Source organism: Oncorhynchus clarkii, chromosome 17 (assembly GCF_045791955.1).
Source record: "Oncorhynchus clarkii lewisi isolate Uvic-CL-2024 chromosome 17, UVic_Ocla_1.0, whole genome shotgun sequence".
Taxonomy (NCBI): Eukaryota; Metazoa; Chordata; class Actinopteri; order Salmoniformes; family Salmonidae; genus Oncorhynchus; species Oncorhynchus clarkii.
The window spans coordinates 18,736,434-18,751,623 of record NC_092163.1 but is presented as its reverse complement, the minus strand read 5'-3'; the positions used below and the strand labels follow the sequence as shown (position 1 = coordinate 18,751,623).

At 46.4% G+C, this 15,190-nt stretch overlaps 1 protein-coding gene across 7 annotated transcripts in view; it reads left to right on the top strand.

Annotated features, from left to right (window-relative positions):
* The window catches only part of LOC139370449 (regulatory-associated protein of mTOR-like), a 182,595-nt gene that overhangs the window by 98,517 nt on the left and 68,888 nt on the right, over positions 1-15,190 (top strand). For all 7 annotated transcript variants that reach the window (XR_011627137.1, XM_071109926.1, XM_071109929.1 and 4 more), the window contains exon 8: positions 7,662-7,721. Coding sequence is in view for 6 of the 7 variants with exons in the window: in XM_071109926.1 (XP_070966027.1) it covers positions 7,662-7,721 (60 nt within the window). In the remaining variant the exon portion in view is untranslated. The remainder of the gene's footprint in view (positions 1-7,661; positions 7,722-15,190) is intronic.

Genomic DNA, 15,190 nt, shown 5'->3' with positions numbered 1-15,190 from the left:
ATATTGTTGCAAACACTAACACAATTTTGCCATGGGTCTTCATTTATATTTTTAAATCACTTTTGTCATTAGAATTTTTACCCGAACAGTTACATTGAAGGACATTTTGACACGTTAAAGCTCAATAACTCCCTTAATTTAATAGTTTGCAACACAAATATTTCTGGGTCAAAAGAAGGGAAATAGTTGAATGATTTATTATTATATCTATGCATATCTTTTTATGTTAAATGAATGGCCTTCGGACAACAAATTTACACGTCTCGTCTTTGACCCATATATAAAATACTTTTTCTGGATGGAAAAATGCTTTCAGTGTAAACCGTAATGACAAAAAACAGATATAAAGTATGTCAAAGATAATGGACCTATATATTTTATAATAATATCATCTTTGAGAACTACCAATTACCAAAATAAAAGCTAGACAGTCAGGGAGAATTGAACATTCACCAAACAATGAATTTCCAAGAATGGGTAGATCTATGTGCGCTATATCTATACTTCCAATTTGTAAGTTACATTTTTGGATTTTACTTTCGGTTTTGTACGCCAGCTTCAAACAGCTGAAAGAAAATGCAATATTTTTGGTTATGGAAAACATATTTCAGTGGTTTATTAGTGACGCAATGATTATCTACACTACACATGCTTTTTTTGTCACGTAAACTGGAATGAGGTGAACCATTTGAAGTTTTGCAACCAGGAAATGGCAGTGCAATTTACATGTTACATGTTACAGTACAGTCACTGTGTTCCAATTTAGGTGCTTATCAATTACAAAATCTGCATTTTTTTTTTTACTCGTATACGGGAAAGGGCTACCAATCAGGAAGAGATCGGTACTGAAAGACCACTTCATTATCTGATCTCTTCTGTGAACTACAATACCCAGCTTACCCCTTTTCATTTCCTGCTACAGTAGTAGTGTTGTAGTTTGAGGGGATATTTGGGTGTGTTTAGTTTTTTTCTCTTAGTGTTTGGCATTGTTCGGAATTCAGACAGTGACAATTCTTGCACAGTTCTAGTGTTAATCGAAAGTATTGGCAAGGTCTCTCACTCGCACACATGACGTACAGACATGTCAGTCTCACGGTTTTTTTCTATCAATGGTGTAATATAGCTAATGGGTACTTCAAATCGCAGTTTCTGAGGCTAAGTGAGACTGGGGTAGATGTTTCCTTTGTCCATTTTTTTTTCATGCTCAAAGGATCCATTATAGTGAGTGCGACGCATTGGCGTACAATAATACCATTGGGGTAGGAAGACATTTGATAGGCATATAATTCACATTTCTTTGCAATCGTCATTCTTTGGTTAAGACATTAAATTGGGGTCTCAGTGGTACGTTTTCTGTTTTCCTTTCATTATACATCTCTTGGCATTTGTTGCAAGTATATTGTCTTGGATAAATTTCAAACCCAACATCTAATATTATCATGGCCACCTAATCATTTGTTCCCAATTGGCTCGTTTGACTTAACTTATTTTTTTAAATAAGGTTAATGATGAAGTAATATAACAGTAGATAATATTTCTACAGCCAAGTCTCAAATTGCCTAAAGATTTGATAGTCTTATAGTAAAGGTATTAGATGGGTCATAACAAAGAGTGATTTCCAATGCTGGAAATATCCATTATCATCCCTGTCTCGAGACTGCAGTGAACTCTGCCACTCTATCTCGCTCGCATTCAGCCCTGCAGGCTCACTAAGATGTGATGGCTTACCTCGGATTCCAAACCTGCAACACAAAAAAAGCACAGAGGGAAGAGAATGAGAGGGAGGTGAGAAAAAATGAATATAGGAAGAGAGAGAGGCAGAAAGAGGGTTTCCTTGCTCACTAGAGCAGAAAATCATCTCTGATAGAGCACTGTCTTCAAGGGATTTCCCCCATGTTCAGATATAAGGTGGCTATGGTAATGGAGGGGGAAATGAGAAGAGCAGAGATGGTGAGAGGAAAGGATGGAACAAGAGGGGATAAAAAGAAAGGGAAAGGAGAGAGGAGAATACAGATTTGATGAGCTTGGAAAGAAGGGGAGAAGAGGGTTAAATAAGGAAAGGAAATGACGATAGTGATTCTTGAGGGACTCAGCATACGTATCAGATAGTTAGGAGCCAGCCTTGTGTGACTGTGAGGAGCTGAGAAGCACCATATTCCTGAATCTTTAATCAGGACTCCTGTTCTGCTGCCAACACCTTGACAGGTGACTGCCTCAATATCCTGGAACTTTGGTGCTTCCGCACACTCTACTCATGCCAACCCCACCCCCTGGGTATTGTGTGTGTGTTTTAGCTAAGGAAGCTAAGGTCTCACTCTCACCAAGCACACACCGACATACTCAGTCACACACACAAATAACAGAAAAAGAAAGCACAAAAATGTGTGTGCGCACGTGAGACCTTAGCTTCCCTCTTGAAAACTTGGGACAGCCTTTCCAGTAACCTCAAGTATCTTCTTCTCATTATCTATGATGCTTTGCATGACGGTACACCTTCAAGAGGCAAAACGCTGATAAATTCTGAATGAAAATGTGTCAGCACGGAGCTGCATTATCCTGTCTTAGATTCCTTTCGTTTGCCAAGATATCCCATGACACACACCAATGTTTTGCACTAGTTTAAAGCTAAAACAGCTCATTCTCTCGGTTCTCACATCTCCTTAGCCTATAGGGGGAAGGAGGAAACATGTGAGGAGGGTGTAACACACACACACTTCCTGTACGATCGCTGGAGCGTGGACACAACGCTAGTGTCCCACCTGGCCAACATCCAGTGAGATTGCAAAGATTGCAGAGTGTCAAATACAGAAATACTCATTATAATAAATCAGGAAAGATGCAACTATTTTACATAGGTTTAAAGATTAAATTCTTGTGAATCCAACCACGGTGTCAGATTTCAAAAATGCTTTACGGCGAAAGCATACCTTACAATTATTTGAGAACATAGCCCAGCAGACAAATCATTACAAACAGTAACCAGCCAAGTAGAAGAGTTACACAAGTCAGAAATAGAGATAAAATTAATCACTTACCTTTGATGGTCTTCATATGGTTGCACACAGAAGACATTCATTTATTCTATAAATGTTCCCTTTGTTCGATAATCTCTTTATATCCAAAAACCTCAGTTTTGTTCAACAAATGATACTTCCTGAATGGATTTTTCTCAGGTTTTCGCCTGCCAAATCAATTCTGTTATATTCAGACACTATTTTAACAGTTTTGGAAACTTGAGTGTTTTCTATCCAAATCTACCAATTATATGCATATCCTATCTTCTGGGCCTGAGTAGAAGACAGTTTATTTTGGGCACGCTTTTCATCCAAAATTCCAAATGCTGCCCCCTACCCTAGAGAAGTTAACCTCATGTTCTATTTCCCTTTGGTACTATTGTACATTCCGCGTTGTTTCAACACACCTAAACAGGAATGTAATGGGCACAGGAAGAAGTTTTACCCCATAAAACCTCATAATACATCAGAATACTTTAACTGCCTCAGACTACCTTGAAGGCCCTGTGCTAAAACACATCTCCGTTCTGAATACATCTCTGCGTTTTATAAGTTCTATAGCAATGCCAATAGACCTTTTGAAATTACATATTTTCTTCCAACCCGAGTGCCTTGAACCAGATCCATTAATATACATATACGGCTCTGCCCTTGAACCATAGAAATGAATGAAGATAGGTTATGCCTTGAACATCCTTGGGACGTAAGCTCTGAACCTACTGTGACTGTTTCTCTGTCTGAATAACCACTTAGCTTCTAATAATTTAGATCTCAAACATTAAGAGGAATCCACAGCTTAGGGCAGCAGAGCAGAACATTATATACAGGTAACCGCCAAAATAAAGGAAACACTTGAGTAAATGAGGGGTATAAGTATATTGAAAGCAGGCTTCCACACAGATGGAATTCCTGCGTTAATTAAGCAATTAACATGTCATCATTCTTAGGGTCATGTATAAAAATGCCCAGTTGCCCATTATTTTGGCTACCATGGCTAGAAGAAGAGAGATCAGTGACTTTGAAAGAGGGGTCTTAAAGGAGCGTAGGGGGTTTAAAGGGTGTCACCAGATCTCAACCCAATTGAACACTAATGTGAGATTCTGGAGCGGCGCTTGAGACTGCGCTTTCCACCACCATCAACAAAACACCAAATTATGATTTCTTTTGTGTGAAAGAATGGTGTTGCATGCATCCCTCTGAAAGTTGCAGAAACGTGTAGAATCTATGCCAAGGTGCATTGAAGCTGTTCTGACTCGTTGTGGCCCAACGCCCTATTAAGACACTTTATGTTGGGGTTTCCTTTATTTTAGCAGTATATTATACAGCAATAGCAAGGAGCCAACAGTCAGCTAATTAGTGTTTTGTTAATTATTGCTGCTAATGTCCGTGTATCGACGAGGGAGAGCAAGGGAAAGGATGGAGCGGGAAGGCGGAAGAGGGAAATGATGGAGTGGGGACACAGAATAAAGGATGGAGTGGGGACACAGAAGAGAGAAAGGATGGAGCGGGGAGACGGAAGAGGGAAAGGATGGAGCGGGAAACGGAAGAGGGAGAGGGGAGACGGGAGAGGGAAGGATGGAGCTAGGAGACGGGAGAGGGAAAGGATGGAGCGGGGAGACTGAAGAGGGAAAGGATGGAGCGGGGAGACTGAAGAGGGAAAGGATGGAGCGGGGAGACGGAAGAGGGAGAGGATGGAGCGGGGAGACGGAAGAGGGAAAGGATGGAGCGGGGAGACGGAAGAGGGAAAGGATGGAGCGGGGAGACGGAAGAGGGAAAGGATGGAGCGGGGATACGGAAGAGGGAAAGGATGGAGCGGGGAGACGGAAGAGGGAAAGGATGGAGCGGGGAGAGGGAAGAGGGAAAGGATGGAGCGGGGAGAGGGAAAGGATGGAGCGGGGAGAGGGAAAGGATGGAGCGGGGAGAGGGAAAGGATGGAGCGGGGAGAGGGAAAGGATGGAGCGGGGAGACGGAAGAGGGAAAGGATGGAGCGGGGAGACGGAAGAGGGAAAGGATGGAGCGGGGAGACGGAAGAGGGAAAGGATGGAGACGGGAGAGGGAGAGGATGGAGACGGGAGAGGGAGAGGATGGAGACGGGAGAGGGAAAGGATGGAGCGGGGAGACGGAAGAGGGAAAGGATGGAGCGGGGAGACTGAAGAGGGAAAGGATGGAGCGGGGAGACGGAAGAGGGAAAGGATGGAGCGGGGAGACGGAAGAGGGAAAGGATGGAGCGGGGAGACGGAAGAGGGAAAGGATGGAGCGGGAAGAGGGAAAGGATGGAGCGGGGAGAGGGAAAGGATGGAGCGGGGAGAGGGAAAGGATGGAGCGGGAAGAGGGAAAGGATGGAGCGGGGAGAGGGAAAGGATGGAGCGGGGAGAGGGAAAGGATGGAGCGGGGAGAGGGAAAGGATGGAGCGGGGAGAGGGAAAGGATGGAGCGGGGAGAGGGAAAGGATGGAGCGGGGAGAGGGAAAGGATGGAGCGGGGAGAGGGAAAGGATGGAGCGGGGAGAGGGAAAGGATGGAGCGGGGAGAGGGAAAGGATGGAGCGGGGAGAGGGAAAGGATGGAGCGGGGAGAGGGAAAGGATGGAGCGGGGAGAGGGAAAGGATGGAGCGGGGAGACGGAAGAGGGAATTGATGGAGCGGGGAGACGGTAGAGGGAGCGGGGAGACGGTAGAGGGAGAGGATGGAGCGGGGAGACGGTATAGGGAGAGGATGGAGCGGGGAGACGGTAGAGGGAGAGGATGGAGCGGGGAGACGGAAGAGGGAAAGGATGGAGCGGGGAGACGGAAGAGGGAAAGGATGGAGCGGGGAGACGGTAGAGGGAGCGGGGAGACGGTAGAGGGAGAGGATGGAGCGGGGAGACGGTATAGGGAGAGGATGGAGCGGGGAGACGGTAGAGGGAGCGGGGAGACGGTAGAGGGAGAGGATGGAGCGGGGAGACGGTATAGGGAGAGGATGGAGCGGGGAGACGGTAGAGGGAGAGGATGGAGCGGGGAGACGGAAGAGGGAGAGGATGGAGCGGGGAGACGGAAGAGGGAGAGGATGGAGCGGGGAGACGGAAGAGGGAGAGGATGGAGCGGGGAGACGGAAGAGGGAGAGGATGGAGCGGGGAGACGGAAGAGGGAAAGGATGGAGCGGGGAGACGGAAGAGGGAAAGGATGGAGCGGGGAGACGGAAGAGAGAAAGGATGGAGCGGGGAGACGGAAGAGGGAAAGGATGGAGCGGGGAGACGGAAGAGGGAAAGGAATTAGAGGATAGAAGGAGAAAAGAGGGTGAAGGAGAGCCAAAAAATAGGGGGATATAGAGAATTGGAAACTTGGTACACGATGAGGACTTGGGGTTGGGAAACGTGTCAAATGGAGAGGGGGAGTGGAGGGCAGACTGAGGGAGTTGGGAGACATGCACATTCAGAATGATAGGGGAGAGGGAGCAAGAGAGACCGAAGGACAGAGATTGGAATTGAAGGAGAGAGCCGCATAGAGGGAAAGATGGAGACAGAGGGAGTCTGGGGAGGACTGATTGGGGGATGTAATGAGCTGTAGCAGACAGTCGGCTCCAAGGGGACCAACAGAGAAGCTCCGCTCCTCCCTCTACGACCTAGTTTCTGATCCCACCGAGAGGTAGCCGTTGCGCACACAAGACCCCACAACACACACTTCCTCACTCTCTCTCGTTCTCTCTCTCTCTCAAGCACTTACGCACAGACAGTCACATGGATCCCCAGTACCACTCCACAAGTTCTCTCTGCTCCACTTCTCTCTCTAGTACAGTATGTCATCTGACACCCTTCTCCATCTCTTCTCTGTTTTGGCTGAGGATCAAAGTCTCCTCCTGCTTCTCTATCTCTCGTTCTGTCTACATGGCCTTGTCTCTATTCATGTTCCATGTCCTGTTTGAGAAGACTCTCGTGTGCCACTTTGACCTCTGTCCTAAAAGTTCATTACCACAACAAACACAGTGGGAGATCTGAATGTAATGGCCAACTGAGGTTTGTTGTGGGGAGTTATTACACGGTGTTAGTTTGGACTTTGTCTGGGTACATGCTTGAATGTCCAGATGAGAACACGTGTGCTGGACAGCTGGTGGTGAGGTTCTGCATAATTCAAGCATTGGATTTGTGTAACGCATGCGCGCCCGAGTGCACGCTCACAGAATACACACACACACACAATCCCCACACCTGTGTTCCCCTTGATAATAATGACTAAGCCCTATCTGAGATCTCAACCCAGCTGCTATATTTGCTGCCTCAGCAGTGCTATATCGTGCCTTGCCTCTCCTCTACCTTTAAACATCACCCTGCTGGGAACGCACTGGACCTGCTACCAGCCGGGCCTGTCCAAGCGCGATAATACCCTCTTCACTGTGGGAGTCACAGTGCGGTCCATATAGACCTGGATGTACCCTGCGTTATCCCTTTGTGACCTGACCCTCACCTTATGCAATGTAATTGAAAGTTACTTATTGTTTCTGTGACAGCAAAAACAAAATTCACTGAAAACAAACATATTTCTTTGTGGTTGACACGGCAGTGCTTCCACACATACTGTCTGCAAACGTTCAGCGGTTTACAGATGAAACATTTTTATAGCACTTTTGTTTGCTTTCTTGCTGCCCTGATTGGACTGGATCTCTGTTTGTGCCCCCAGGTTTTGCATGCAGAAAAGTGCCAAGCTGGTGCCAGGAGTGACGTTGGACCTCATTGAGAAGTAAGTACTGCTGTGGTAACTCTCCCGCTTTCATTTCTGCTTTCTTTACTTTATATTGCTTTTCTTTTGTTCTTTCAGCGAGTAGTGTAGTTTGGACCAATTTAAAGCCCTACTTTTTCTTTTGTAAAGATTTGTTGTTTTTTTCTGGATGGATTTGAGTATGTTCTTGTTGTGAGTGATACAAATATGCCAGATAAAAGGACGTACAGATGCAATTCCACTCGTTTTGAGAACATAAGGCAGCTTACAGCCCCTAGAGCTCTCTCTACCCCAACTACACAGAGACTATGTTCACACGCTCACATAACAGGAAAACAACAGACTACGTTCACACGTTTACATAACAGGAAAACAACAGACTACGTTCACACGCTCACATAACAGGAAAACAACAGACTACGTTCACACGTTTACATAACAGGAAAACAACAGACTACGTTCACACGCTCACATAACAGGAAAACAACAGACTACGTTCACACGCTCACATAACAGAAAAACAACAGACTACGTTCACACGCTCACATAACAGGAAAACAACAGACTACGTTCACACGCTCACATAACAGGAAAACAACAGACTACGTTCACACGCTCACATAACAGAAAAACAAGACAGAGACTACGTTCACACGCTCACATAACAGGAAAACAACAGACTACGTTCACACGCTCACATAACAGGAAAACAACAGACTACGTTCACACGTTTACATAACAGGAAAACAACAGACTACGTTCACACGTTTACATAACAGGAAAACAACAGACTACGTTCACACGCTCACATAACAGGAAAACAACAGACTACGTTCACACGCTCACATAACAGGAAAACAAGACAGAGACTACGTTCACACGCTCACATAACAGGAAAACAACAGACTACGTTCACACGTTCACATAACAGGAAAACAACAGACTACGTTCACACGTTCACATAACAGGAAAACAACAGACTACGTTCACACGCTCACATAACAGGAAAACAAGACAGAGACTACGTTCACACGCTCACATAACAGGAAAACAACAGACTACGTTCACACGCTCACATAACAGAAAAACAAGACAGAGACTACGTTCAAACGCTCACATAACAGGAAAACAAGAGAACACACTCACATAACAGGAAAACAAGAGAACACACTCACATAACAGGAAAACAACAGAGACTACGTTCACATAACAGAAAAACAAGACAGAGCGACTACGTTCACACGCTCACATAACAGGAAGACAGACAGACTACGTTCACACACTCACATAACAGGAAAACAACAGAGACTACGTTCACACGCTCAAACAACAGGAAAACAAGAGAACACGCTCACATAACAGGAAAACAAGAGAACACACTCACATAACAGGAAAACAAGACTGACTACGTTCACACGCTCACATAACAGAAAACAAGACGGATACAAACTTTTCTATACTTTAGATTTGGCCCTCTTGCCTAGTCTTTGTCTGACTCAGACGTTCTCGCTTTCCCTCCAAACATACATGCTGACGTGTAAACGCACACATGACTTTGCCTCCAGCTAATTGTGACTCAGTCAGCACATGGCCATGATTCCCTCAGTGTTAACCAGGCCAAAATGGACACACACACACACACACAAGTCTAGTCCTCTAGAGGTTAATTAGTGTGTTTGGCTTAGGGCTAGTAGAGGCTGAGGGTGTCATGGTGCACACTCACTGAACGTGTGTGTGTGCACGTGAGTGTGTGCACGTCGGGGCTCAAAGTTCATCTAGAACTCTTTCCAGTGTGACGCAGATAGTCACGTTTCACTCCTCTCTCTGCCTACTCTACCCCTCTCCAGATAGACACGTTTCACTCCTCTCTCTGCCTACTCTACCCCTCTCCAGATAGACACGTTTCACTCCTCTCTCTGCCTACTCTGCCCCTCTCCAAGACTGGAAGTGGGTTTAGGATTGGATCCAAACCCCAGAGTTGCCTCCCCTGTGCCCCATAACTCCTCAGGTACCTCTGCCGAACCGCAGCCTATTCCTCTTTCAAACAATCCCCTGTTCCAAAGGAGAGGATACAAGAAGTCTCTCTCTCTTCAGGTGGATAAGGTCCTTCTCTCATGCTCACTATCTATCTCTCTCTCTCCCTTTGGCATCATGTCTAACTCTCTCGCTTTCTTCCCACCTTCTCTGTAGCGTTCTCTTCTCTTCCTCTCTCTCTCTCTCTGACGTTTGGAGATGCCTCTGTGGAGGATAAAAACTGCTTGAGAAATAACCAGGTGGAAGAGAGAACCTTTCAACTAACAATCCGAGCGAGATCTCACTCACTACGCTTCTCTCTCTCTCTCTCTCTCTTTATTCTCCTTCTGCCATATCAGTACATCACGGGCCGGTTTTGACAGCTTTGGCACCTCTCCCTCCCTCCATCTCTCACTGGACTGGAGTGAGGGCTGCGGCGAGAAGACATGTAAAGGCACGTCAGGAGGCTCATACGAGCGTCAGTCTTATCGTGGGTTTGCGTCAGAGGTTGAGGTCGTGCTGGGAAAAGGCTCCCCTCTGGAAACGGAGCTACCTTCCTAGTGTTTTAAAGTGACGGCATTCCGACTTGATACAGACCCAAAATAAATCAAAATGCAGGTTGCGTTTGAGAGCTTTGCAAGTGTGAGGATGTTTTTGGGAGTCTAATCAAATCAAATCAAATCAAATTGTATTTGTCACATACACATGGTTAGCAGATGTTAATGCGAGTGTAGCGAAATGCTTGTGCTTCTAGTTCCGACAATGCAGTAATAACAAGTAATCTAACTAACAATTCCAAAACTACTGTCTTGTACACAGTGTAAGGGGATAAAGAATATGTACATAAGGATATATGAATGAGTGATGGTACAGAGCAGCATAGGCAAGATACAGTAGATGGTATCGAGTACAGTATGTACAAATGAGATGAGTATGTAAACAAAGTGGCATAGTTTAGTGGCTAGTGATACATGTATTACATAAGGATACAGTCGATGATATAGAGTACAGTATATACGTATGCATATGAGATGAATAATGTAGGGTAAGTAACATTATATAAGGTAGCATTGTTTAAAGTGGCTAGTGATATATTTACATCATTTCCCATCAATTCCCATTATTAAAGTGGCTGGAGTTGAGTCAGTGTCAGTGTGTGTGTTGGCAGCAGCCACTCAGTGTTAGTGGTGGCTGTTTAACAGTCTGATGGCCTTGAGATAGAAGCTGTTTTTCAGTCTCTCGGTCCCAGCTTTGATGCACCTGTACTGACCTCGCCTTCTGGATGATAGCGGGGTGAACAGGCAGTGGCTCGGGTGGTTGATGTCCTTGATGATCTTTATGGCCTTCCTGTGACATCGGGTGGTGTAGTTGTCCTGGAGGGCAGGTAGTTTGCCCCCGGTGATGCGTTGTGCAGACCTCACTACCCTCTGGAGAGCCTTACGGTTGAGGGCGGTGCAGTTGCCATACCAGGCGGTGATACAGCCCACCAGGATGCTCTCGATTGTACATCTGTAGAAGTTTGTGAGTGCTTTTGGTGACAAGCCGAATTTCTTCAGCCTCCTGAGGTTGAAGAGGCGCTGCTGCGCCTTCTTCACGATGCTGTCTGTGTGAGTGGACCAATTCAGTTTGTCTGTGATGTGTATGCCGAGGAACTTAAAACTTGCTACCCTCTCCACTACTGTTCCATCGATGTGGATAGGGGGGTGTTCCCTCTGCTGTTTCCTGAAGTCCACAATCATCTCCTTAGTTTTGTTGACGTTGAGTGTGAGGTTATTTTCCTGACACCACACTCCGAGGGCCCTCACCTCCTCCCTGTAGGCCGTCTCGTCGTTGTTGGTAATCAAGCCTACCACTGTTGTGTCGTCCGCAAACTTGATGATTGAGTTGGAGGCGTGCGTGGCCACGCAGTCGTGGGTGAACAGGGAGTACAGGAGAGGGCTCAGAACGCACCCTTGTGGGGCCCCAGTGTTGAGGATCAGCGGGGAGGAGATGTTGTTGCCTACCCTCACCACCTGGGGGCGGCCCGTCAGGAAGTCCAGTACCCAGTTGCACAGGGCGGGGTCGAGACCCAGGGTCTCGAGCTTGATGACGAGCTTGGAGGGTACTATGGTGTTGAATGCCGAGCTGTCTTCGTCTCAACTGAATGTGTAGAGTGTATTCCGCAGTGGACTCGTTCGGTATCGCCTCAAGAGAGTTGGACACCAGCCGACCCAGTGTAATCAGTTTGGGTCAAAGTTCGTGCTGGGTGGCGCAGTGGTTAAGGGCGCTGTACTGCAGCTCCAGCTGTGCCACCAAGAGGCTCTGTCGTAACCGGGCGCGACCGGGAGGTCCGTGGGGCGACGCACAATTGGCCTAGCTTCGTCTGGGTTAGGGAGGGCCTGGCCGGTAGGGATATCCTTGTCTCATTGCGCACCAGCGACTCCTGTGGCGGGCCGGGCGCAGTGCACGCTAACCAAGGTTGCCAGGTGCACGGTGTTTCCTCCGACACATTGGTTCCGGGTTGGATTTGCGCTGTGTTAAGAAGCAGTGCGGCTTGGTTGGGTTGTGTATCGGAGGACGCATGACTTTCAACCTTTGTCTCTCCCAAGCCCGTACGGGAGAAAAAGGGCTAAAATTCAACAACAAAAAACAACAAAGTTTGTGCTGGGAAAGGCTTCGCTTCGGAGTGTGTTTAAGTGACGACGTTCAGATCTGACCCAGATGCAGACCAAAGCTCTGTACACCACTCAAAGCTCTGGAGCTGCAGTACAGCGCCCTTAACTAGTTCAAAATCACCTCACAGTTGGACTTCACGGGCTAAGTACTGGAGATCAGTGCAGCAACAGAAGCGCTAATTCATCATGTAGTGTAGCAGTTCCTACAGAATCACCCAGCATCTTCACGTGTGTGGTTTCCAATGTGCTGCAATGGCAGAAATACCCCCTTTCAGTGTGACAGAAGGTTTTTAGACCGGTTGCTCTGTCCTCTGACAGTCCAGTTCTGTTGGGTCTCATAAGAACCTGTCCATAGCAGAGTTCATACCTTGTCCAAACACTCATTTATAGGACCTTCTCATTTACCTCTGTCTGGAACTTTAAACACAGCTAGTTTTGGTGGCTGTCTCTAAAATGGTTACTGGTTACTGTTTTTTTAAATTATATCTGAATGCTATAATGTTGCAACCTCCTCAACAGGCCCCAGGTGTATTAGTGCTGAGTTGGACCAAAACCCTGAACACACACCATGTGTGGTTCTCCAGGACCAGGGTTTTAGACAGCTACAATAAGGAGTGGTGCTGAAGCGTTAGCTTCCGGAAGGCTGAGCTGTGTCAGTGTGTGTTTCAGCGCTGGGCCCCAGGAGATGGTGACATTTACCTCCCAGCTGAGTTTGTGACTCAGTCAGCACATGGCCATGTTTCCCTCCATGTGTTCAGTGTTAACCGGCCATAATGGAGAGAGACACACACACTTTCTGCTCAGAGGGCCAAGATGTTACATATCAACAGCCGACCCCCATTACATAAGACTAAGTCACTGCAAAGAACTTGGACCAACCAGTAATTACATTATTTACTTCTTCTCTACCTCCCACACTCACGCACGCACACATATTGCAAAAGGATCTTAGATAAGAGATTTTAAGTCACGATTCTAAACCATGTCAGTTGTCATGACTAATACTCTACTTCACTCAGATGCAATATAATGGATGTTGTTTATTTTCTCTTTTGACTTCACTCCTACATCCGCCAAGCCCTGCCTCCTGAACAAGGATGATCCTTTCTTATCAAGAAACACAGGTCTTTTTTATTTTCATCTCCCCTGAACTGTTTTCCTACTGCATGGGAATAACATGGGATAATAACATGAGCTTTGAGCTTGGATTCCAATTCCAATCCCGCAGCCTATTGAAACGGTGTCTCCCAGACCCCCTGGAAGGGTGCAGTGCTAGTCTAGCCCCCTGCTGGGTCTCTGAGTTGGGTAGGCTGTGCTCATCATGCCTTGTCACTTGGCTTATGGGTCATTATTTCATGTGACATAGTCACCTGAGAGACTTGGAAACTCAGCAGTGACACTGGCGCACTCTACCTTCTGGGAAATAAATACATGAAAACGAATCCATGAATAAATGGAAAACACTTGTGTGACGGGTAACAATTAGGGTTGGCCAGGGATATTATACTTTGACCAGGATATCCATCCATCCATTCATTACCTCTGTATCCCCTCTTAATCCTTGAACAAAGAGGGAAACCAATTTACCTCGCCACTTTTCTGGGACACAGGTTGTCCTGTCCGGAATGATAAATGTTTCATCTTTGGTGCTTCATGGTGTTGCCAATCATTGTTGACCGGAACACCCAGTACTCAGTGATTTTACTCCACAAAGCCACCAGCCTTTGATCTAAACAGTAATAGGATGTTATAGGTTGTATTGTTTTAGCCAAACAAACTTTGGAAATCCTGTCGACGTGTTAGTGAATAATATTGGTAGGTTTTACGGAATTGTTGATAAGAAATAGTTTACCTCAAGCAGGAATCCTGAGAGAACATGTCTTTACTCACCAGTGCCCCCAGTCGAACGGAGTCAAGGTTATGGCAGAAACATGTAGTCCTCTTTTTCCTCCATTCTAATACATTTAGCTGAGTGAGCATGTGTTGTCTGTACTGCTCATGTGTGTTAGGCCAGATGATTAGGAGCGGTGGGTGAGCTCTTGTGGGGTTTAGCAGGTCTGAATGGGAAAGAGAAATGGTGTCTCTTTGATGTTGTGACACGCTGCTCTTTCACATGAGCGATGCCTTGTTGGTTCAGTGCAGCCCCTCAGCGTCCTCTCTGGGCATTGTGTGTGTGTGTGTGCTTTCTCCATGTGTCTCAGGATATACCTAGGGAGATGGGGGAAGCCATTTGTCCCCGTTCCTCCTTGTACTCCTCTCCCCCACTGAGGGGGTCATAAAGCGTCATGGGGTGGGGGGCGGTGGCCTGGTCAACACATCACCATCAACACAGCCAGGCCTCTATTGATCTACACTACACACACGGGGGCTTTCAGGAGTCATCATTCGACCACACACACACCACATGCGCGCACACACATACTGTACATTGTTTTACATTTAGTTACTTTAGCAGATGCTCTTATACAGAGCGACTTACAGGAGCAATTAGGGTTAAGGTGCCTTGCTCAAGGGCAAATGTGACCAATTTTTCCACGTAGTCGCCTCAGGGATTCGAACCAGCAACCTTTACTTGCCCAACACTCTTAACCGCTAGGCTGCCTGTCGCCCCACAGACTAGGCCACACACATGCTACCTACTGGGGACACCTGTTCTGGCACCACATTCTGGGGACACCACTTTCCTGACAGCCTAGAGACAAGATGAAAACATCAACAACAAAATCTGTAATAAATACAATTGTATTTGATTTATTGAAATAAGAATAGATTACATTGTGATGTATCGTGTCTTTGGCTATGCCGGATTAAGTGATATGACAT